Source organism: Manacus candei, unplaced genomic scaffold, assembly GCF_025592945.1.
Source record: "Manacus candei isolate 608988 ecotype Guabito, Panama unplaced genomic scaffold, ASM2559294v1 h1tg000142l, whole genome shotgun sequence".
In the NCBI taxonomy this organism is placed as follows: Eukaryota; Metazoa; Chordata; class Aves; order Passeriformes; family Pipridae; genus Manacus; species Manacus candei.
Window position 1 is genome coordinate 783,143 of NW_026138190.1, and position 24,211 is coordinate 807,353.

At 55.8% G+C, this 24,211-nt stretch overlaps 3 protein-coding genes across 28 annotated transcripts in view; 2 read left to right on the forward strand and 1 right to left on the reverse strand.

Annotated features, from left to right (window-relative positions):
* The window catches only part of LOC127462835 (zinc finger protein 239-like), a 306,020-nt gene extending 289,666 nt beyond the window's left edge, over window positions 1–16,354 (reverse strand). For 2 of the 8 annotated variants that reach the window (XM_051771749.1, XM_051771758.1), the window contains exon 1: window positions 13,486–15,076. The gene's annotated coding sequence lies outside the window, so the exon portion shown is untranslated. Of the gene's footprint in view, window positions 1–12,074; window positions 12,260–13,485; window positions 15,077–15,942 lie in introns of those variants that run through there. The other 6 variants (XM_051771757.1, XM_051771755.1, XM_051771752.1 and 3 more) reach the window with 5 other exon arrangements.
* The window catches only part of LOC127462846 (zinc finger protein 239-like), a 293,082-nt gene extending 276,395 nt beyond the window's left edge, over window positions 1–16,687 (forward strand). For all 19 annotated transcript variants that reach the window (XM_051771793.1, XM_051771794.1, XM_051771777.1 and 16 more), the window contains one exon: window positions 16,409–16,687. The gene's annotated coding sequence lies outside the window, so the exon portion shown is untranslated. The remainder of the gene's footprint in view (window positions 1–16,408) is intronic.
* On the forward strand, window positions 1,195–3,130 carry LOC127462869 (olfactory receptor 14C36-like). The gene has a single exon (XM_051771805.1). The coding sequence runs from the start codon at window positions 2,171–2,173 to the stop codon at window positions 3,128–3,130; it is 960 nt and encodes a 319-aa protein (XP_051627765.1). The 5' UTR covers window positions 1,195–2,170.
* Window positions 16,688–24,211: the final 7,524 nt, after the last annotated feature.

Here is a 24,211-nt window from a genome sequence, read left to right on the forward strand (position 1 = left end):
TGGAGGCATCTCCTAAAGCTGGCACATCCCACAGCTTCCAGGATCTCTCAGCAGGACTCTCCCAGTTGCTGCAGTGCAGGGGAAGTGGCCACATGGCAGAGCAGGGCAGGAGCTGCAGGCAGCAAGGGCAGAGAGGAGAAGGGAGCAGGAGGTTCAAGGGATCCTGGGCTGGGAGGACAGGGCAGAGCTGCTCAGGGCAGGAACCTTGCCAGCCCTTTGCCATGGTCAGGCTGTGGCTGCAGAGCAGTGCAGGTGAGTTCCTGCAAGTGCCTCTGCCAGCTGCCAAATGGCAGCAGTGGCAGGAGCTGTCAGGAGGGCTCTGCTGGATTTGCTGGGGTGCAGCAGGAGAAGCTGCTGCAGAGCAGGACTTGCTGCTGCCCCATCAGAGGCCCAGGGCAAGAAGGTTCCCTGTGGCAGGGCTGTGGGGTGGGAAGCTGGGGGTGCAGCCAGGGGTGCCCAGGGCTGTGGTGCAGAGCAGGGTCCTGCCCCCAGGGCTCTGTGTGCTGGGGCAGGGACTCTGCTGCCTGCCAGGGTCAGCTCTCAGCCCGGCCAAGGAGCTGCCACGGCCCTGCAGGGAGAAGGGGTGGGTGGAAGGAGTGACCCCTCAGGGCAGGGCAGGGCTGGGCAGGGCCCTTCAGCTGCAGGCTCAGGGCTCCTCACAGCTTCAGCTCCACCTCCTCCATTTCCAGGGGCCCTTCTCAGGAAGCACATCCCCCCAGAACACCTCCCCCTTCCCAGCCACCGCAGGGGTCTGGGATCTGCTCTGCAGCCCCTGCCCAGGCAGAGCTGCCCCTGGGCACTGGGCTGGGGATGGCTCTGGCAGCACTGGCAGGGAGCTGAGCTGGGCACAGGGAGGGGCTGCTGGCAGGAACAGCTCCTCAGCCAGAGACAGGCAGGCAGGGAGAGGGAGCTGCTGCCACAAGGGCTGGGCAGGGGGATGGGGGCCCCTCCCTGCTGTCCCTGTGGCACAGACCCCTTCCCTGAGCAGCTCCTGCCTGGGCTCCTTTCCCAGCCTAAGCAGAGCCTGTGCCCTCAGGCCCACGGGGGCTGGGCTGTGCATTGCCCTGCAGCAGCCAGAGCCCAGGCCAGGACAGGGCCCTGATTTCCAGCTGTCTCTGTGTGTCCCTCCTCCCTTGGCAGCAGCACTGTGGCATTTCACTGCCATCCCCTGCTGCCTGGGCTGTCTCTGTTCTCACCACTGGGTTTTCTGAGCCAGTGTGGGATTGGGGCGGGGGGGGGGGGGCAGATCCCAGTCCAGACACAAACCCTTTGGGTGCTGCTGTGGGGATGTGTCTGTGGGAGCCAAGTGCCCAAGTGCCCACCAGGCACCTTCAGGGGATTCAGCTGTTTGCCTGGGTGTCCTGCAGGGCTGCAGGTGCCCTCCAGAAGGGCACAGCTCTGCCATAGGATCTCTGTGCTGCACAGGATCCCCATGGAGAAAACTCCTCAGTGCTAAATCCATGGAAATGCTCTGGGCAGCTGCAAGGAGCATTTTGTGTCTCAATCTGGGAGGGGAGAGATGAAAAGGTGAGGAGTGTGTCAGTCTGTTCTTTGGACATGGATTCCTGGATCTCTGGGCAGTTTCTCTGTAGGGGAACAGTTGAGTGTGATGCTCCTCCAGCTCCAAGCTGCCAGCACAGGGCAGCTGAGCCCAGGACTGATGGGCAGAGCAGCTCTTCTCTCTGCACTAAGGGACCGTCCCTGTGCCCCTCAGAACCCACAAGAGTTGACCTGCAGTGCAATAGAAATGTCAGGGATTTCAAACCTCCACAACCACTCCTAAGTGTGGCAGGTGCAAGTGGGTGAACAAATCCAAAGAATTCCCTCAGCTCAGTCCTTCATTTGGGCAAATTGCAAACAGCAAAGCTGAGAAGCTCTTGGATGTATCACGAGTACATTTAATTTGAGATCACCCTGCATTCCAAGTTCCCTCTGCCAGCAGAGCAAGAAGGAGTCCTTGGGAGCCCATCAGAGAGTTCCTGCTTCCAATGGTCCCCTCAGCCAGCAAAAGGCAGAGCTCAGGGGAGGGAGCTGCAGGGAGGTCTGAGAGAGGAGAGAGAGCCTGAGAGTGGGGTGGCTGAGACGGGTAATGTTTGGCTGCAGAAGCCTGGTCTAACTCAGCAGTGACTTTTCCTCCTCAACAGATCAAAATACCCTGGGAAAGGAGCAAATGTCCAACAGCAGCTCCATGGCCCAGTTCCTCCTCCTGGCATTGGCAGACAGGTGGGAGCTGCAGCTCCTGCACTTCTGGCTCTTCCTGGCCATCTCCCTGGCTGCCCTCCTGGCCAACGGCCTCATCCTCAGCGCCGTAGCCTGTGACCACCACCTGCACACCCCCATGGGCTTCTTCCTGCTCAACCTCTCCCTCACAGACCTGGGCTGCATCTGCACCACTGTCCCCAAAGCCATGCACAATTCCCTCTGGGACACCACAACCATCTCCTACACGGGATGTGCTGCACAGGGTTTTTTCTTTCTGTTCTTCATGTTTGCAGAGTTTTCCCTCCTCACCATCATGTGCTACGACCGCTACGTTGCCATCTGCAAACCCCTGCACTACGGGACCCTCCTGGGCAGCAGAGCTTGTGCCCACATGGCAGCAGCTGCCTGGGCCACTGGCTTTCTCACTGCTCTGCTGCACACAGCCAATACATTTTCCCTGCCCCTGTGCCAGGGCAATGCCCTGGGCCAGTTCTTCTGTGAAATCCCACAGGTCCTCAAGCTCTCCTGCTCACACTCAGGCTACCTCAGGGAAATTGGGCTCATTGTGGTTACTTGCTGTTTAGTGTTTGGTTGTTTCATTTTCATTGTTTTCTCCTATGTGCAGATCTTCAGGGCTGTGCTGAGGATCCCCTCTCAGCAGGGACGGCACAAAGCCTTTTCCACCTGCCTTCCTCACCTGGCCGTGGTCTCCCTGTTTGTCAGCACTGGCACATTTGCCTACCTGAAGCCCCCCTCCATCTCCTCCCCATCCCTGGATCTGGCCCTGTCAGTTCTGTATTCAGTGGTACCTCAAGTAGTGAACCCCTTCATCTACAGCCTCAGGAACCAGGAGCTCAAGGATGCCCTGAGAAAAATGATGACTGGATGCTTTTCAGGAGTAATAAAGTGCCAGTTTTCTGGTGTGTAGCATTCAGAATGGGACTCACTAATGGCCCAGCCTTCCTGCTCAGGTTTTTCTTGCAGGTCATCGGCTACTTCTTGCAATAATGTTCTCTGCAATTAAATTTTATTATGCATCTGCCTTCTAATTTAGTGTCTACACATTGAATTTGACCCAGAGATGTATAAATGATGAATTGTTCTCTCTAAGTATTTAAACAAAATAAAGGACCCTGCAGTGCCTTCTTTGTCCAAATCCTTCTTCTCAGATGTTCCTAAAGGACAGCACACTGCAGGACAGGGTGTATTTGCAAACGGGAAGGGGACAATAATCCCAGCCCAGCAGCACTGCCAGGGAGCAGCAGTGCTTGGTCTTTGCAGAGCTGCTCTCTTGCCACTTCTACACTGTCCTCCTGAGCCCCTTTCTCAGTGCGAGGCCTGAGTGCTCTCTGAGCACAGTCCTGGGGGGTGGAAGCCCTTGGAGCACAGGCAGGGACAGGCCCTGGGAACTTGTAACCTCAAGTCCCAACACTACTTAAAATCGCTGCTCCTCTCACTGAGAGGAATCCACTGCTCTAATCCCAACCTCAACCGGACCTTGAAGGCAAAGCCCAAACCCAGAGCTCCAAACTCTTATTTATACTCTAATGCCCACCCCATTCCCAAACCTGTATTACCAGTATGAAAAGCCAAGCTTTAATCCTGACCCAGCCCAAAAAGCTCTTCCCCTAATCAGGAACCAGACACTGCCAGCAGAACAACAAACCTCCCAAAGTTCTGCCTAATCCCCACCCTGAGCTCTAAACCCCAAGCCCTGACCATTCAGCACCCCCACAGCCCTTGGGAGCAGGGCAAGGACCTGCAGGGCCCAGAGCAGGCCCAGGGGGTTGGCAGAGGAATGGGAGGTGACCTGGATCTGCTCAGCTCTGCAGTGACCCCCAGGAGAAGGGCCTGGGCTCTGGCAGGGATGTCCTGTGGCACAGGGGCTCAGGATCCAAGTTCAGAAGGCCAAGTGCACATGGCAAGAGCCAGAGCTGGTGCAGAGACACCAGGGAGGGTCTAGAAATGCTGCTGGGAGGGGGTGGGAAAGCAGGAGGGGTGTGTGCAGCCTGCAAGGCCAGAGCAGCAGCAGGACCAGGGCAGGACAGCCTGCAGGAGAGATGGCCAAGGGCTCTGGCAGGGCTGCAAGGCCCAAAGGCACCCAGGCCTTTGTCCCCTTGCCTCTGGCAGCTGCCTCTGCCACTCAGGCCACCACAAGCAACTTTCCTGGCAGGTTCTGCCCTTGGGTTCTGCCTCGCCCCTCCCTCAGCAGCCTGGCAGGGGTTGCCCAGTTTTGGGCCTTTGTTGTTCCTCCCCCTCCCATCCCAGTGCCCCCCAAACAGCCCTGAGCCAGCCGGGAGGGACAGGATCTGCTGGGCCAGGGCCTGGGGCTCAGCCCTTGGCCTTTGTGCTCCACAAAACCAAGGCAGGCTTTGCTCAGCATTGCAGGGGCCTGCCCAGAGCCTTGGTCTGCCTGCACTCCTGGCCTCCAAGGAGCTGCTCCAAGGAGTCCCTGGGGAGGCTTTGGCAGTGCCTGCCCTCAGTGGGGCCCAGCAATGCTTCAAGGCACTTGCAGTTTGGCTTCTGACTTCTTGAGCAGCTGCTTCAATCTTCTCTCAGTACCTCAGGATCATGGGCTGGGCTGCAAACACACTGTGGGGCTCATTAAAATGCAGAAATCCCTCAAGATCTCTTTGTCTTCCTTTAGTTGTCTTCAAAGAAAATTTCAAAACAGGCCTTCAAAATTTTTACTTTTTTTGTTGTAATTCAATTATGGATACTTTTCTGTTCAGAGGAGAACTGATAGAGGTGTTCTCCAAGTGATCTTGATGCTGAGTGTTTCCTCAGGAGATCCACACTGACCCTGGATGATCAACCTTGCTCCTCACCCCCCAACCTCACCAGTTCTGACATGGCCCATCTTGGACTGACAGCTGAAGCAGCTCCAAACACATTGTGGGACCCATTAAAACACTGAAAAACAAATTATTTCCCTTCCTTTAATTGTCTTCAAGACGTCAGCAACTAATTGGTGTTGTTTTGTAGTTTAACTAAGGAGGAAGATTTTAAAGTGGACGCCACAAAAAATATTTTTTTTTTAATGAAAGGAAATGATTTACACAGAGCTTTGGGATGCAAGAGGGTCAGGTTGAAAAGGATTTAGACACAAAGATAAGGGGGCAAAAGAGTTTAGTATCATTTAATTATTGACCTGTTTAACAGTTATCAAGTGATTCAATTGCATTTGCCACAATTTTAACAGTGACTGAATTATAGATTCACAACAACATTCACCCCACAGTCAATTCACACCCACACCCAGGCAGAGCTCTGTGGACACATCAATAGCTGAGTGTGGAAAGGTCCCTCTCCAAAATTCTCCTGTTGTCAGGGAAACACTCCCACCAATCCCTTTGTGTTTCCCACCAGACAAGGGTCCCAGCTGGAGGAGTGTTTGTGGAGGGGGATCAGAATTGTCCTGGGCATCAGCGCCGGTCTTTGGAGTGTTGCAAACTGGAGGGTTCCCGAGCTGGGAGAGGCTGCCAGAGGTGTCCCACTGAGAGGGAGGTGCTGGGGAGCTGCCAGGGCCTCCCTCAGCCCTGCTGGGTGTGGGCTCACAAGGGGACTGGCTTTAGTTATCTGCTGAATTTCCATCCTGGGGTCAGGAATGACTGGAGTTTCCAAACTATTTGGGAATTTTGTCCAAACTGTTCCATTTGGGCAATGATTCAGGCAGAGAATGTTCCAAGGCTTTCAGGGGATGACTGATTATCCTGTGTTCCCCAACTGTTCCACTCCGGATTGTTCCCACCTTTATCATCCAGGAGCACCTGGTCCAGTCCAGGGACACTTCCCCACAGCCCTGGTCCAGTCCAGGGGCTCTTCATTGCTCAGCTGGTTTGGTCAAGGCTTGTCAGGAGCTCCTGAGATCATCGACCAGGCCTGAGGAGAATGGGGGTGGATGTACCAAAACAGAGGCTTCTAAGAAAAACTTTTTGTAGAGACTTCTCTGATCACTCTCCAAAGTGTTTGCAGATGAAAACGTTGTCCTCATAGTCCAAGGGCTACATTTTACCAAGGCCTGTAGTGGAGGAATATGGGGCAATGTCTTTGAACTGAAATAGGGGAGCTTTATATTGGATAAAATGAAGAAATACTTAGCAGTGGGGCTGGCAAAAACTGAGGCAAAGATTGGATCCCTTATTCCTTGAGGCTCCGTAGTGCAACAATGGCTCCTTGATTCCATGAGGTTGCACTGTTTCCCAGTGTTCTTTGGCTCTGTAAGGCCCCGAAGTATCACAATGGCCCACTGATTCCATCATTTTACCCAGGGTCACAATGGACCCTTGATTCCATGAGGTTCCACAGTGTCACAATGGACCCTTGATTCCATGAGATTCCACAATGTCCCATTGGTCCCCTTTGGTTCCAAAAGGTTCTTGGATCTCACACTGGCCCCTTGATTCCCGGACGTTCCACAAAGTCCTGGGGTCCTTTTGATTCCATGAGGTTCTGCAGTGTCCCATGTTCCCTTTGGTTCCAGAAGGCCCCAGTGTATTCCAATGGCCCCTGGATTCCAGGAGATTCCACAGTGTCCTGGGGTTCCCTTGTCTCCCTGACTTTTGGCAGTGTCCAGGGTCCCTTTGTTCCCAGGAGGTTCCTTTGTTTCCATCAGGCCCTGCCACGTCCCAGACTCCCTTTGGTTCCATGAGGTGCTGCAGGGTCACAATGTCCCCTTGATTCCATGTCCCAGGGTTCCTTTGGTTCCATGGGATGCGACAGTGCTAAAACTCCCTGCTTCGTATCCTTCCAACATTTGTGGGCCCATTCTCTCCCTGCCTGGGATGGAGCCCCATTGTGTTTGTGCAGGAATGGATCCATGGCCATCCTGCCACTGCACCAATTGAATGCTGCACAAACGTCACTGCAGGCCCGACCCTGGATGCAGGAACAGTCTGGGAACTCCAGGCCTGCTGACATTCAGCAGAGCCAGTCGGGGTCCCAAAGAGCACAAGTGATTGCCTGTTGAAGGGATTGAAAACGTGCAAGTGCCAGCAAGAGGAGGCTGCTCTGTGCCCTTGGTGGCACAAACAGAGCAGGAAGCTGGCCCAGGACAGTTGTTCTCCCCCAGCCTCTCTCCCCAGCCATTGCCAGCACTGGCTGCTCAGCCCAGGCTTAGGGGTGAGTTTTGCTGGGCCCCCCTCCATCCTCCTGCTGGGCTCAGGGCCTGTGCCAGGGCCATGGCCAGCCCTGCCCGGCCTCTCTGCTGGCCCAGAGCCCGGCAGAGCCTGGAGCAGGGCTGGCTGTGAGGCCCCACAGGGGACACGGCCTGTCCAGGAGCTTGGAGAGGGGCTGAACAGGAAGGCCCTGGGTGCCCAAGACCAAGGACTGCCCTGGGCATCCCGTCAGAGGGGCCCTTCCCCACCCTGAGTGCTCCTGTGCTGGGCTGGGCCTGCCCAGGGGGCTGTGGGACCAGCTGGGAAGCAACGGGGCACAAAGGGGCCATGGAGCCGCTGCCAGGGGGGGACAGCAAGGCAGGGACAGACAAGGGATTGCTGGGCATGGCCTGGGCTGTGCAGGGGGACTGTGGGAAAGGCAAAGCTCCCCTGCAGTTGGGGCTGCAGGAAAAGTCCAGAGCCCAAAGAGCCTCAAGGGCTGTGTTGGACATTGATATAGGAGGCTAGGCCCCAAAGAGTTAACTAAGAGATTTGGGCCTGCAAACAAACTGATTTGGGCCTGCAAACAAGTTACCAATATCCAAAACGATCTGTACCCGTTCTGTTCTACTTACTGGACCAAAGCTTAAGAGAACAGTACAAGAACATGTAGTGGACTTAGAAGCAATAAATTAGAAGTATAACAGGATCAGGTAGACATTTGAATAGGAGAAATAGGCTTGGAGCCAGGGCCTTTTCCAAGCTTCAGTGAGCGGGTCAAGAACAATGGATAGGAAGAAGGGACAAGTTGAGGAAGATGAGTTAGAGACCCCTGCCCTATGGATGAGGATGGGAACTACCCCTCGAAATGGGGAGCCAAGAGAAGCACCGCCCTGAACTCCACCTATACTCCGCCTATTTTTAATATGTATTGATAGATGTTGTAATTGTTTGAATATGCATTTAATCACATCTGAAAATTGTATAAAAGTGCTGATTTTCTGAGGAGCCGGTGAGCAAGTTTTTCCAGCAATAGCTGGCTTGCTCCCAGCGCTGCTAATAAATACCTTTGCTGCTCTAAAGATCAAAAGTCTCTGGGCAGTTTGTCGAACCGGTTTTTCGGATTCACATCAAGGCTGCAGGAGGGAAATGCAGGGCTGCTGTGCAATGGGGAGGGGGGTTAATTCCAGCAGACACTGATGTGGTGCTCAGGGACTCCATGGCTTCTCTGCCTGAGTCTTTCCTGGAAAGGTCTCTCAGGCCTCTGTGCTCGGGGAAGGGCTTCAGGGAGGAGGAGAGCACGTCTGGGCAGGAACCTGCTGAAATCCCTGAGGGACAAATGGCAGTGTCTGCCCCTGCAGGGAACTCAGCCTGGCCATGGCACGGGCTGGAGCTGCCTGGCTGGGAGCAGCCCTGTCAGAAGTTGTGGGTGGGCAGGGAGCTGGGCAGGAGGCAGCCGTGTGCCCTGGCAGCAAGGGAGGCCAGGAGCACCCTGGGCTGTGGCACCAGAACATCCAAGGACGTGCACTCTCCAGCTCACTGTGACTGAGGAAAGCTGCAGAAAGAACTGGGATGTTTATAAACTGTATCATGTTTACTTTTTGTTTGTGGGTAACGAAGAGAAACTTCCTGTGGCTCTAAGTCTCACCAGTTCCAGCCCTCCCAAAGAACACAAACCTGATGAGTTGTGGTTCCCACAACTTGCTTTTGTGCCCTGGGTGCTGCAGGCAGTGCCCTCAGCCCTGCTGGGCTGTGCAGAGGAGCTGCTCCTGGGCAGAGCTGTCTCTTTGAAGCTCTTCTTGCTTGCCAGGAGCTCCCTGTGTGCCAGGAGCCTGGTCCAGCTCAGCAGCACAGCAACAGCCCCAGGCATTTCATGACCCTCAGGGGAGTTGATGTTGTTTGCATGAGACTCAGTCCCTGAGAGGAAGTTCAAACAAGTTTTCAAGAAGTCAAAGTGAGATTGAAACACTGAAGTTTCTTGTAGTGCTAATGAGTCTCACTGAGGGACACAACTGAGAACATGTCCCCAGGTTCCAGTTAGAGCAGAAATCTGCAGACAGTGATGCCAAGGATGGACAAGCAAGGGAAAGGTGGCTCTGATGCTGAAGAAACCTTGACTTGTTTCCTTAATCCAACAGGCCAAGCCCTGACCCCCAGCCCCTGGGAAGGCAGATCCTGTCCCTGCCTCATTCCTCAGGGCTCTTCCTGGGGCACTGGGATGTGGGATGTGCAATGCCAAGGGCAGGCCCATGGGGTGGCACCTGCCAGGCTGCTGAGCAGGGACAAGGAGGCCACGAGGCCCCAGGGCTGCAAGGGGCACTCCCCTCCTCCTGGCATCAGGGGCACAGACAGCAGCCATGGCCAAAGGCCTGCAGAAGGTGGCTCTGGCAGGGCCTTTCAGCTTCTCCCCCTCCCGGTCTCCTCTCCAGCCCAGGCTGTCCTACGGTGTCCATGCCCTGCCCCTTTCCCTGCAGGCTGTCGTCATCCCCCCGGCTGCCCCACCTGGCTGGCACCTTCCTGTACTGACATCTCTGCGTCCTCCCTGGCTCTTCCTGCACACACAAAGCCTTGGCCTCATCCAGACTCCTTCTTTGTGACATTTTGCACCACAACACTGACCTTGGAGGAGCGGCACCAGGGAAAAAACACTCGCTGTAAAGAAGGGAAGGGGAACGCACACCCCCCGGGACCATGGCTGTCAGCAGTGCGGGGGACACAGAGCCCCCCTGCCGCCCGCCGCGCCCGGGGCCGCCGGCATGCACGCGCGCGGGCGCACCGCTCCGAGCCGGGGCCGCGCAGGAGCCGCGACCACCGCCACTGCCCCGCTGCCCGGCGCCGCCCCGCAGGCACCCGCCACAGGCGGACAGACCCGGCACCGGCACAGGTTCACTCAGCACGGCGGTGTAAGCACCCAGCGCCGTGAACACAGCCACAAATGCACAGCGCAGTCCCGCAGCACAGTTCAGATGAAAAGCTGGAAATGTCTTAAGGTGGAACTCAGTCATAGTGCTCGTAAAGTTCATCTCTGGTCCATCAGCAGTACTTTCACACTGCAGCCGTCATCTCCGATCGTCCTGGATATGCACTGCCGAGATGCTAGCACCGTGTTCATGTTGGCGGGGCCGCTCGGTTGTCCCCGGCCCAGATCCGTGATTTCTTGTCCCGCTCCGTCTCCCTTCAACTCTGCTGGACTCCCTTTTTACACGATTTCTCTGTATGATGGTATCTAGTAGCATTCTGATGTCCTCAGACTGTGCTCTAATGCCTTTTACTATTCCAGATAACAATCGCCAAGTTGTAAGGAGGGAAGCAGCAACTTTTTCTCCCTTAGAGGCAGCAGTAAAGAGCTTATCACTAAGTTTTTTCCAAGTAGAGATAGTAAAGGCAGTTACAGTGTTCGCTTCATATCCCTGGCCCTTACATGAAAGCAGCATCTGCCGCAAAGCCAGTTCGTCTAATTTCTCTCCCTTTTTTAAGCAGGATAGACTTCCATATAGATGCAACATTAGATCCCTCTTGTTCTCGGTGGCTCACCTGTCCAGGCGTCTTGTCTGGTTGGCCTGGCAGCTTCTCCACTTCTGTCATGTTACACTGAGCTCCGTCTCCGCGGTAACCTCCCACAACTTAACCTCATAACGTCTCCATTCTCTTTCATCAAAAACTGTATTAGGGTCTACAAAACAACTTTTAGCAACCCCCGTCGTAAGCAATCTTGGTAATTCTTTTTTCAAATCTATACCCTTAAGTCCCTGCTTTTCTAAAAAGCACTGGAGTAATAAAAGCACCTCTTGTCTTTCCATACCTATAAATCTTCAGCGCGCTGTTGCAGTCTTTTACAAGACGTCGGCGGTGTTGTCGGCCAGGACCCTTCTGTAAGGTCGCCTGGGGCGCAGAGTCCAGCTCTTTCGCCTCTTGTGCTGCTTCAGGACCGACCGGCTACTGCGTCAGACCGTGGCTTCGGGGAGTGCAGATTTAACTTAGCTCCCGTTCAGGTTTCGGGGACCACAGATTCAACTTAGTCCCTGGAACCACAGATATAACTTAGCCCCCGTGCAAGCTTCGGGGACTGCGGGAACCGCGCAAAACTCAGCAGGATCCTTGTTTATCGTCCCTTGCTTCGGGCGCCATAATGTCACGACAAGGGAAGACAGGGACCCTCAATATGAGAATCAGCAAGCTTCGTTTATTGATCATTGCTAACAGCTTAATATATGCTTTATAATTAGCTCATACATATTGCAAAAGCTAAGCTCATTATTGGCTCTGGCTTAGATGTTGATTCCACCCCTCACTCCCTTTCTTTGTTGACACAGGTGGCTTCTCAGTTGCTTTTGTTTTGCTAATCACAATGTCCTGTTTGCCAGCCAGCTAACAGGGTACAAGGGCACTGTAACCTCGCTATTTCAGATGTTCTCACTGCCTAGGCAAGCCGTATTCTATAGCCAATTCCCTACATTCACCAGGCATCCTGTGACCGTAAAGACCTTCAAAAGACCAAGATCCAGCCCAGAAAAACCCAAACCACCGAGATTCAGGCAAAAATCCCTCAAATTGCAAGAAGACCCTTAGCCCCCCAAACTGCAAAAGTTGAAATTCAGCTAAAAAATACCCCAAAATATGAAGTTTAGCCAAAAAATCTCTCCCAAAAATTCCCCCTCTCTAGTCTCGTCCCCTCTGGGGTTTGGAGGGTCACCGCTGTCTCGAATGCTGGGGGTCCCATTTAAGGATGCTGGGAGTGTTGGGGGTCCCAAGGGTCTCTTCTCCTCTGACTCTCACCTTCGGGGTGCCATGTTCCCAGACATTCCCCCTCTCCAGGTTCTCGACCTTGTTGTCCCAGGGATCCCAGGGGTCCCCACTGTCCAGGCTCCCCCTTCTCAGTGCCCCCTCTCCAGGCTCTTGGGGCTCTCTAAGCTCCCCCCTCTCTCCAGCCTCCCCCACTCTCCAGGGATGAAGGCATGGGGACACCAAGGCACCCCCATGGTAACCCCACTCCTGCTCTCCCCCCTCCCCTCAGCCTCCCTCTCCCACCCCTTTCTCATCAGCCCCCCAAACCCCGGCTACCCCCAGCTCCCTTTGAGGGTGATCCACCACCCCTCGCGCTCCGACTGGGGGTCCACCCGCTCTTTTCCCTTCTCTCAACCCTTTCCCATCGTGGCCGCTCTGCTCACCAGACAGCAGCAGGAAGGGCAGGGACAGGGGCGAAGCAGCAACAGCAGGAAAACAAGCACCTCCCCATCCCACGGGTGCCCAGGAACAGGGAACTCATTCCAAATATCCTGGGAGGAGTGTGGGGGGTCAGGACATACTCGGGCTGCCAGCACAGATTTCCCTGCAAAGTCCCATGGATGGGATTGCAGAGGAGCCCTCAGGTCCCCACCAGGATTCAGCAACCAGGAATAGACACAAAAGGCAACCCGGAAGATTTCTGGGGGAGTGTCCTGGAGGGAGGGGACAGTGTCACCCCACCAGGGCAGGGCTGGCAAGTGGGAGGCTGCTCCAGGGCTCTGCAAGAGGCCTCGTGCTCTGCTCAGCCCCAGCAGTGGTTGGTACCAACACCTCTGGCTGCCCCCAGCCCTGGGCAGCTCTGCTGCCACAGGCTGTGCCCTCACCGTGGCCCTGCCTGTCCCTCACCCGGGGCCCTGCCCACATCCCTGTCCCTTGGCTCTCTCTCTGCCAGCTCAGTGTGGGGCACACGGGCTGGGGGTCCCTCCCAAGCCCCCCGGGCAGCCGGCATTGGCTGGGGGGATGTGAGGGCTGGGCCTGCTCAGCACAGCCCCGGCCTCGTGCCCAGCGCCTCTTTCCTGCCCCACACAAGAGCTTCCCGGCCCCCCCAGGGCTCCCCTGCTGCTGCCTCTGCTCCTGGCCCTGCCTTTGCTGCTCCCTGGGCTGGGGCAGCGGCTGCAGGGGGGGATGGAGCAGCTTCAGCTCCACAGCACTTCCTGGGGGGAGCTCAGCCCGGGGGCACGGGCAGGGACCTGATGGGGATGGACAGGGGCCAGCAGGGACAGCCAGGGCCTGCAGGGGAAGGCACAGGGACAACCTGGCCCCCCACACTGCCAGGGCTGTCTCTGCTCCTCCTTGCAGGCTCCGTGGCCAGGCACAGTTGGTGTTCCTGGGTGCCCACCATCTCAGCACTTGCAGCCGCTCAAATCAGCGCCCGCAGCTCTGCAGCAAAGCCCCAGCTCACCTGGCACACAGGGGATGGACACAGCACCTGCTCGGGGATGGGCACACACAGCTTTGTGCCTTCCCCACCACGGGGCTCTCCTTCCTCAGCAGCACCTCTGCCTTGCACTTATTCTCAGGCTCACCTCAGGGACAGCTCTGGGCTCACCTCCGCGCCACTTCTCAGCCTCACCTCAGGGCCTGGGCTCAAGGACAGGAACCTGCAGGGAGGGGACATCATGTGCAAGCTGAGGGCTGCCTGCTTGCACTGGCCTCTGGGCTTCTTTCTCCTTCTACAACCAGCCCAGAACTCAGCCTGCTTTTCTAACACCACACATTTACAGACTAACCTTGCAGATAGATATGGACAGACATCTCTCTCACCCTGGGGATGGAGCCTCAAGCATGTGCTGCCACAGGAATGGGAATCAGAGAATCACAGAATCAGCCACGTTGGAAAACACCTCTGAGATCATCAAGTCCAGCCCTGGATCCAACCCTGCTGTGCTTCCCAGACCATGGCACTGAGGCCACATCCACTCTCACCTTCAACACCTCCAGGGACGGGGACTCCACCCCCTCCCTGCCCAGCCCATTCCAAGGCCTGATTACTCTCTCAGCAAAAAATTCCTTCCCAATATCCAACCTAAACCTCCCCTGGCACAGCTCCAGACCCAGCCCTCTTGTCCTACTGCTGCTTCCTGGCAGAACAGCCCCATCCCCACCTGGCTACAACCTCCTGGCAGGGACTTGCAGAGAGTCAGGAGGTCTCCCCTGAGCCTCCTCTTCTCCAGCCTCAACACCCCCAGCTCCCTCAGCCTCTCCTCACACACTTGTGCTCCAGAGCCCTCCTGCCTTCCAGCACATCAACACACCCCCAGCTGGGTGTCAGCTGCACATTTGCTGATGAAATGCCTGGTTCTGCAGCAGCTGCAGATGCTCAAGGGGCAGCAGGACCAAGTCAGGGGCCTGGGGGGGCCTGGGGGGCTTTGGGGTGCAGGAGGGTCCTGGGGGAGCTGGGGAGGGGTTTTGGGGATTGAGGAGTATAGATCAGTACAGACCAGTACAGTCCAGTACCCCCTCACTGCTCCCCAGATCTCTTCTGGAGCTGGGCCACGTTGTTGGGGGACACCTGAGCTCCCCCCGAGCCCTCCCACTACAGCCCAGTGCCCCCAGTACAGCCCACTGTGTTCCTGTCCCAGGGTGCCGGGTGATCCCTCTTTAGGGGGGTTGGAAGGGATTTGAGGGGGGAACAGGGGGAGATTTGTGGGGAGTTGGATGGGGATTTGGGGGCTTTTGGGTGCATTTAGGGGAGTTAAAAGGCATTTTGGGGCATCAAAGGGATCGGTGGGGGCAGGGCATTAAAGGGGAAATGGGGGTTAGGGGACATTTGAGGGGGCTGATGGGCCCTGGGGGGGAGAGGAGGGGCAACACCACAAGCAGGTGAGTCTTGAGACCCTCCTGGTGTTCCCAAAACTCTCTTAGTGTTTCCAATTGCCCCTTTGACACCCTGAGACCTCCCTGGTGTCTCCAGTGTCCCCAGGGTCTCCTCATGGCCCCAATTCCCCCCTTGACACCCCCGACTCCACTGTCCCCAAACCCCATTCCTGATGTCCCCAACCCCCAGGAGCCCCCCCTGGACCCTCTGACCACAAAAACAACCCCCACACACGCTCACAGAAAGGCCAAGGGCATCTGGGGACACGTTGGGGACAGTTGGGGGGATTTGGGGGGCACTGGGGGATTACTGGGGGATACTAGGACACACTGGGGGAACCAGGGGGCACTGGGAGGGACTGGGGCGTTACTGAGGGACACTGGGAGGGACTGGGGAGTTACTGGGGGATTACCAGGACACACGGGGTGACACTGGGAGGTTACTGGGCCATACTGGGGGTTACTGGGTGCACACTGGAGCATTACTGGGCCATACTGGGGGGCAGTGGGAGGTCACTGGGACACACTGGCTGGTCACTGAAGGGGTTACTGGGCCGTACTGAGGGTCACTGGGAGGTCACTGGGATATACTGGGGGCACTGGGATCCCCTTCCCCGGATGTGGTACATCTCCCCCCCGCACTTTGGGAGGCATCCCCAGGACCCCTCCCCTGGGGGCTGGGGGACCCCATGAACCCCACTGCTGGGCTTTAGGGGGCCCCCGGACCCCCCTCCCTGTGGGGTCTCTGTGTGCTGAGTGTTGGGGGTCTCTGGGGTTCGGGGCGTGCATTGGGATCCCCTTTCCCTGGGGTCGGTTCGCCGGGCCGGCCGGAGGGCTGTGGCGGGAAAAGTAATGGCGGACCGCGCAGAGCCTCATGGGAGTTGCAGTTCCCTCTTGAGGACTCCGCCGGCGCGCCTGCGCAGTGCAGCCAGGGCGTTGGCAGAGCCCCCCCCGCGCGGATTCCAGGCCCCGCGCTCTGCCCCTCGGGAACCCCCGAACCCCTCGGCTAAACCGTCCCGAGCCCTCCAGCCTTTCTACCCACAGCCGCGCTCCCCGCAGCCCCCGAGGGGATCCCCAGAGCCCCGCTCTCCCGCAGGCCCCGCCAGCTCACAGTGCAGCACGTACCCAGCGCCATCTTTGCTTCCGGGCAGCCAACACGGCGCTCTGCGCGCGCACCGCCTTTCCTGCCCCCGCCGCAGCCAATCAGGGCGCGGCCCCGCCCTCCGCCCGCCCGTCAGGAATGTTCGCACGGGCGGTGCCGCAGCGCCCTCAGCCTGAACTGAACCTGCTTTTACCTCATGGAATCTTTGATCTCTGTTAGCCAAGCCCCTCTTTCCTTCCCCAGTTGTCTTGTCCTTTGGGGAGGGGGGTCATAGCGGCACTTTGCACTTGAGCGGACTGAGGTTTCTACCACAAAGGGCCAGTCCCCTTTCCCAGGGGCAGCTTCTTCAAACTGAACCCTTCCTGAGGGTGTGTGGAGATTCCTGCTTTGGCTGGGGACCCACAAGGTCACTGCTGGAGGTTTAGAGCAGAGATCTCCCCACCAGCGTTGGTCTGGGGGAGTTCCATCCATCTCTAATTAAGAATTATTGCTTTGGTGCCAGCTTGAGTAGAATTGCTTCAACAATTGCTTAAGTGTAGAGCACTGTCCTATCTTATCCTGTACTCCTGGCAGTTTTACTGTTTCTCTTGTGCAGTAATTAATTGTGATGAAGATCTTTTGTCTGATCATTTATATCCCTAAATGATTCATTTGTATCAACAGATCTGTTTTGTCATCATTAAAACCTGAGAGACAAAAGTGGTTCAGTCACAGCTCTGTAATTGCTCTAAACTGAAAGTGCTGGCATAATCCAAGGCTGGGATTGGATCCAGCAGCCCTCAGCACCCCACAGTAAGTTGGGAGCTCAGGGGTCCACCCCCCTTTCCCAGCCCCCCTGTGCCCAAAGACCATCATAGGACCATCTGACCCACCAGACCACCCTCCCTTTTCCATGCTTCTCCCTGTTCCTTCCACTTTTCCATGGTCCTCTCAATCCCCACCCCACCTCCAGATTACTCTGGGGGTCCCAACCCCCATTTTTCCCTCCTCTCACATCTTCCACATCATCCCCCCAATCCCCAGCTCCCTCCAACTCAGTTTTGGGCCCCAGCACCCCCAAAAAAAGGGGTTAGGTGGGATCCTGGGTGGGCTCTGACTATGTTTGGGGGGTTCTCCAGGGCCTGTGGGGAGATTTAGGGGGGTCACAGCACCTTTTGGGGTGAGCTGGGTGCCTTTTAAGGGGCAGGTGCCCCACTAAGACCCTCCCAGAGGGGTTGACAGAGGGGGAACAAAGGGAGGTCCCCATTCCTGATCCATCCTGGGGCCAGTTCTGCCCCCCCAAACTCGGCTCCACTCCTTGGGATCCCCCCAAGCGCCTCCCCCACTGCCCCCCAATAACCAGGACTGGGGAGAACTGGGAAGCTGTACTGGGAACACTGGGAGCAGCCGGGCGGAGGCAGAGTGACAGCAGGGGAGGGGGGGACACACGACCCCCCAAAATCCTCACAGGGACGGGGGGGGTCCAGGCTGGGCCCGAGGCCCTGGGGAGGGGCTGCGGCCACCACCGGCTCAGGAGCTCTGTGGGGAGAGAAAAGGGGGTGACACCGGGGTGGGGGGACAGGGGGGACACCGGGATACACCGAGACCTGGACTGGATCCAGTGGGACCAGAACTGGGGCAACGGGGATCATACTGGGAGCACCTGGCAGCACGTTGGAGGCAACTGGGATATACTGGGAGTGACTGGAACCACAGTAGGGGTGACTGGGAGCAACTGGAACCACACTGGGGGCAACTGGGATCCTACTGGGAGCAGCTGGGCTCTTGCTGGGGTCATGCTGGGATCATACTGGGAGTGACTGCAATAATCCTGGGAGTGTGTGAGAGGGACTGCAGCCATACTGGGGATGAGTGGGATCAAACTGGCTTCATACTGGAAGTGTCTGGAAGTCACTGGTATCATACTGGTGGCAACTGCAATTGTACTGGGATCATACTGGATCAGACTAGGATCATACTGGGAGCAACTGGTTCTATGCTAGGGCAACTGGGAGCTACTAGGATCCCACTGGGAAGAAGTGGGAGCAACTGGGACCATGCTGGGCGCAACTGGGCCCACAGTGAAGGTGACTGGGGTCATACTGGGAGTGAGTAGGAGCATTCTGAGGGCAGTTGGGACCATGTTGGCACAACTGGGATATACTGGGAGCAAGTGGGATCACACTGGAAGTGACTGGGATCATACTGGGAGTGACTAGGACCCCACTGGGGCTGACTGGGAGTGGATGTGAGCAACTGGGATCATGCTGGAAGCTACTGGGAGCATTCAGGAGTGAGTGGGACCACACTGGGGGCAACTGGGATATACTGGGATGGACCAGGAGTGACTGGGATCATACTGGGACTGCCTGGGAGTGTACTGAGACTGACTGGGAGCATCCTGAGGTCAGCTGGGATATATTGTGAGAGACTGGGAGTGACAGGGATCATACTGGGAGGGACTGGAACTCTAGTGGGGTGACTGGGAGCAAGTGGGACCCTGCTGGGGGCAGATGGTTTTATCCTGGGAGTGCCAGGGAATGTCTGGGTTCATCCTGGATGTGAGTGCCACCATACAGGGGGTCGCTGGGATCATACTGGAGCTGTACTGGGAGAGACTGGAACTACAGTGGGGTGACTGGGAGCAACTGGGACCATGCAGGGGGTAACTTGGATCCTACTAGGAGAGACTGGGATCACACTGGGACTGACTGGAAGCATGTTGGAGGCAACTGGGATAATACTGGGAGTGGCTACAAGTGACTGGGATTATACTGGGAGTGACTGGAACCATAGTAGGGGTGAATGGGAGCAACTGAAACCATGCTGGGGGCAACTGGGATCCTACTGGGAGCAGCTGGGCCCCTGCTGGGGTCATACTGGGATCATGCTGGGAGTGACTGCAACAATACTGGGGGTGTGTGAGAGGGACTGAAGCCATACTGGGGATGAGTGGGATCAAACTGGCTTTGTTCTGGAAGTGTCTGGAAGTTACTGGGATCATACTGGGAGCAACTGGGACCATGCAGGGGGCAAATGGCATCCTCCAGGGAGTGACTGGGAGTGACTGGGGCCAGACTGGACTCAGACTGGGAGTCCCTGAGAGTGAAAGGAACCATCCTGGGGGTGGCTGGGAGCAACTGGGACCACCTTGGGGGCAACGGGGATCCTATTGGGAGTGACTGGCAGTGACTGGGATCATAGTGGGAGTGACCAGCACCATACTGGAATCATAGTGGGAGTGACTGTAAGGGACCAGGATCAAACTGGGAGTGGCTGGAACTACACAGGGGGGATTTGGGAGCCAGTGGGGCCGTGCTGGAAGCCAACTGGGAACATACTTGGGGCAACTGGGATCATGCTGGAAGCAACTGGGAGTAACTGGGAGTGACAGGGTGCATGCTGGAGGCAACTGGCATAAACTGGGAGTGACTGGGATCATACTGATGGAAACTGGAACCATCCTGGGGCAAGTGGAAGTAACTGGGTATGACTACGAGCATGTTGAGAGCAACTGGGATATACTGGGAGTGTCTGCAACCATCCTGGGGGCGACTGGGACCACATGGGGAGTGACTTGGACCATGCTGGGGGCAATTGGGAACAACTGGGAGTGACTGGATCTGCAGTGGGGCAACTGGGATTGACTGGGACCATGCTGGGGGAAGACTGGGATCATACTTGGATTGACTGGATCTATGCTGGAGGCAACTGGGACAAACTGGGACCATGCAGGGGGCAACTGCAATCGTACAGGGATCATACTGGGACCATACTGGGATCAGACCAGGATCATACTGCGAGCGACTGGGTCTGTGCTAGGGGCAACTGGGAGCAACTGGGATCCCACTGGGAGGAAGTGGGAGCAACTGGGACCATGCTGGGCACAACTGGTAGCAACTGGGATCCCACTGGGAGGAACTGGGAGCAACTGGGACCATGCTGGGCACAACTGGGATCATATTGGGAGCAACTGGGCCCACAGTGAAGGTGGCTGGAGTCATACTGGGAGTGACTGGGGGCATTCTGAAGGCAGTTGGGACCATGCTGGAACAACTCATCACTGGTTGCCAAAGTCATCACATACCTAAAATAAACATGAAACTCTGCTTTTCAGTTAACCTGCTGCCTTGCAGTCAAATTTTCAGACAATGCAATTACAAACAACTAGAAAAGGATCAAACTGCATTCAGCAGGTGTTTTTTGGAAAAAAATCCTAAAATTTCCTGGTGTTGCCAATCAAAACAGCTGTTTAAATGACACTTTTATGAATCCCCAAAATCCAATGGGATTGAACAAGCTCTTGGGAGAAGACAACCTGCTGGCATATCTAAATTGTCTTTTGATTTGCTGCAACATTAGAAAACAGACATTAACTTGGAACTGGCAAAATCAGCATGAAAAATCTAATAGACTAATATGAGAGTTGGTTGTTGTGAGGAAAACAAAGTTTCTTGGTCTTCAGCTGATATTACCAAAATGACAAATTTAAGTGTCAACAACAGTATCTCTGATGTATTTTGGAGCTCAAGCCATCCATCAAAGTGTTTACTGGCAACAAAGGGAACGCTAATCCTGATTTTCAATCAGATAGTTTATTCATTGTTCTAACTAAACATACTTGGAGTTATGTTTGGCCTTAATACTGCTAAAAAGCAATACAGATTCTCTGCCAGTAAAATAAGGGACTGGGAAAAACACTGTGACCACTTCTCTCCCCATATCACCAGTGGCAAACACAAGAGACCCATGTGTGGGCTTGTGTAGGTTGCACTGACAAATATTAATTAGCTATTTTACTTAGAGAGTCTCTTCACTGGGTAGCAAAATAAATCTTCTGGGAGGAAAATTGTGATTTTCCACAGAAACTTTTGTTGTGGGGTTCCAGTGACAATGCCTAATTAACATCCATTAACATCCCAACTGTTACTGACCTTTCACTGGACTTTGTTAACTACTGAGACAAATACTCAAGACCTTTGTGTTCTTTTTTCACCTTTTAAAATTAGTTTACAACAGAAGGAGCTGCAAAAACATCCAACAGTTTTCTTCAAAAACTTTAAAGTCAAAAAAAAGACTATGAAATTACAAGACAAATCTTAAAACTTTTTCTTCATCATCTTTTCAGGCAGGCCAAGATTACAACAGTTTTAAAGTGTTCTGCCGTGTGTTTCCTTCATCATTTCTTACTTGGTCATCTTGACCTTGTTTATCTGTCCATCTGCACACACCTTTGGCAGCAACCCTACAGCAACCCTACAGCCCAAAAGAGACAGAACACTCTTCATCAGCAGAATCCATCCCAAGAGGGAATTGCCCTCCCACCCTCCCACTTTCTGTATTGGACAGAGAGACTGGTTTTCTTGCTCCTGCCCCTGCCTTGTCACAACTCGGCATGGCAGGAGTTAGCTCGTGAAATCAGAGCAGGGAAGTCCTCAGATGGCAATACAGAAACTGCCCAGGAGGATGTCAGCAGAGCCCTGCCTTACATGACATTGTGTGCAACCGCTCATGGGATGAGCTTCTACACACAGGCAACAACCCCAGGCACAGGTGTACACACGTCCAGAGGTACATGGCAGTGCACAGGGAGGCTCTTGCACAGCTTCACACTGAAATACCTGTGTGCATACACACACCTGTACAAACGCTGCACCAAAACACAGCCGTGTATCCCTGCACGCTGAAGGACAGCGTTCAAGGCCAGGGGGAACGAGGCTCCGAGCCTTCCACTGCAGGTGTCGGGGGGTTGGAACTGGATGATCTCCAAGGTCCCTTCCCACTCGCCCCATCCCGCGGTTCTGTGACACACGTCCCTGGCCCAGGGACACCCCGCGGTGCCCCCGCCCAGCCGTGTCCCCCCACACACGGACACAGCCCGTGCCCAGGGCCCGTCCCGCGGCCCCCCCGCCGCTCCCGCGGGGAGCAGGACGCGCCCTCCCGGCGGCGATCCCGGCGCTCCCGCCCCTGCGCTGCCTGGCAGCGGGTGCCGGGGCCTTCGGGCCGCTCGGGAGCGCGGCTGTTCCGCACACGGAGGCGCTTTTCTGCCTCAGCACGTCCCGTGTAACAACTGCTGGGCTTGCACCGCCTGTGCCAGGGGTAGAACCATCCCCGTAAGGTCACTTGATCTGATCTGTCACAAACGCCGTGAAAACGTGGAACAGAAGCGTTCTCACAGCAGTGACTGTCCCCCTGTGTTCTCACAGCAGTGACTGTCCCCCTGTGTTCTCACAGCAGTGACTGTCCCCCTGGACTCAGCACTGGGGAGGCCACACGTCAAGTTCTGCGGCCAGTTCTGGAGCCCTCAGTTTAGGAAGGACATTGAGGTGCTGCAGCAGGTCCAGAGAAGGGCAACAGAGCTGGTGAAGGATCTGCAGAGCATGTCCTGTGAGGAGCGGCTGAGGGAGCTGGGGGGGTTCAAGCTGCAGAAAAGGAGGCTCAGGGGAGACCTTGTCACTCTCTACAACCACCTTAAAAGAGGTTGTAGCCAGTGGGGATCGGCCTCTTCTCCCAGGCAACAAGTGACAGGACAACAGGACACAGTCTTAAGCTGTGCCAGGGGAGGTTTTGGGTGGACATGAGGGAGACTTTCTTCACTGAAAGCGTGATTAGACGTGGGAATGGACTGCCCAGGGAGGGGGGCGAGTCACTGTCCTTGGAGGTGCTTAAGAAACAACTGGATGTGGCACTTGGTGCCATGGTCTGGTTGACATGGTGGTGTTGAGTCATAGGTTGGACTTGATGATCTCAGAGGTCTTTTCCAACCTAATTAATTCTGTGATTCTGTGAACTGGGATATACTGGGAACAAGTGGGATCACGCGGGAGGTGACTGGGATCATACTGGGAGCGACTAGGACCCCACTGGGGGTGACTGGGAGTGTCTGTGAGCAACTGGGATCGTGCTGGAAGCTACTGGGAGCAATTGGAAGCAAGTGGGACCACACTGGGGGCAACTGGGATATAGTGGGAGAGACCGAGTGACTGGGATCATACTGGGACTGACTGGGAGCATACTGGGGCTGACTGGGGGCAGGCTGAGGTCAACTGGGACATACTGGAAGAGACTGGGAGTAACAGGGATCATACTGGGAGCTATTGGAGTCATAGTAGGGGTGACTGGGAGCAACTGGAACCACGCTGGGGAAGTGAGATCATACTGGGAACAGGTGGGCCTGTGCTGGGGTCATCCTGGGATCATACTGGGAGCAACTGGGAGCATAAAGGGTGCAACTGGGAGTGACTGGAAGTGCAATGGGGCAACTGGGATTGACTGGGACCGTGCTGGGGGAAGACTGGGATCATACTTGGATTGACAGGGTCTATGCTGTAGGCAACTGGGAGCAACTGGGACCATATAGGGGGGAACTGTGATCATACTGGGATCATACTGGGATCCCCACAGCCCCCCAAGTACCTCCTAAACCCACTCGAACCCCACCCAGGACCCCACCCAACCCCTTTTCTGGGGGATTTCTCTGGGCACTGGTGGTGCTGGGAGCCCCCCCGGCTGCGGGCGAGGAGCTCTCGGGTGAGTGGGGGGTGGGAAGGGGGCGGTCGGTGGGAAAAGGGGGGTTAGAGGGGATAAAGGGGTGGTGGGACCCCAGACTGAGTGGGAGGGGAGTGGGACTCCCCAGAAGTGGAGGGGGAGGGATCTGAGGTTTGGGAGATGATGGGAAAGGGGTGGGAGAGGTCAGAAGAGTGGGGAAAGGGGAGGGTGGGACCCCCAAACTGAGCATGAGTGGGCTGGGGAGTGGGGGATGATGTGGAAGGGGTGGGAGAGTGTGGGACCAAGTGGAGTCACTTTGCACCTGCATTGAGTTAATGGGAATCTAAAGGGAGGATCTCGAGTTGTTCTGGTTCCCAAAGCTTTTACACTTCCTCACAATAATGATTTAGTGGGATTGACTCCCAAAGCAGAAATTAAAACTGTATGCTTGATTGTCTTTGGTGTTGTTCTTCCATCTCTCAGTGACTCCTGTCTGTGGCAGTGTGCCAACCTGCCAGGGGTGAAGATGCTGTGCTCCAATGCAGAGGGAGCATCCCTGAAAGGCTGCAACTCTGAGGACCCATTAGGCCTTAAAGCTAATCTGGAAGGTGAGAAGCTTTTGCCTTGTCAATCTGTGCCAACTGAAGCCTGTGTTTGTGCATTTCTATGGCCCAGAAAAGGTCCAGCTGTGGTTTGTCCAACCCTGAGAAGGGCCCACAAGGGCTGCACTGAGTCTGTGACC

What these genes read in the sequence shown, in the direction of transcription:
- LOC127462869 (XM_051771805.1), top strand. Translation starts at nt 2,171, where the DNA reads ATGTCCAACAGCAGCTCCATGGCCCAGTTCCTCCTCCTGGCATTGGCA.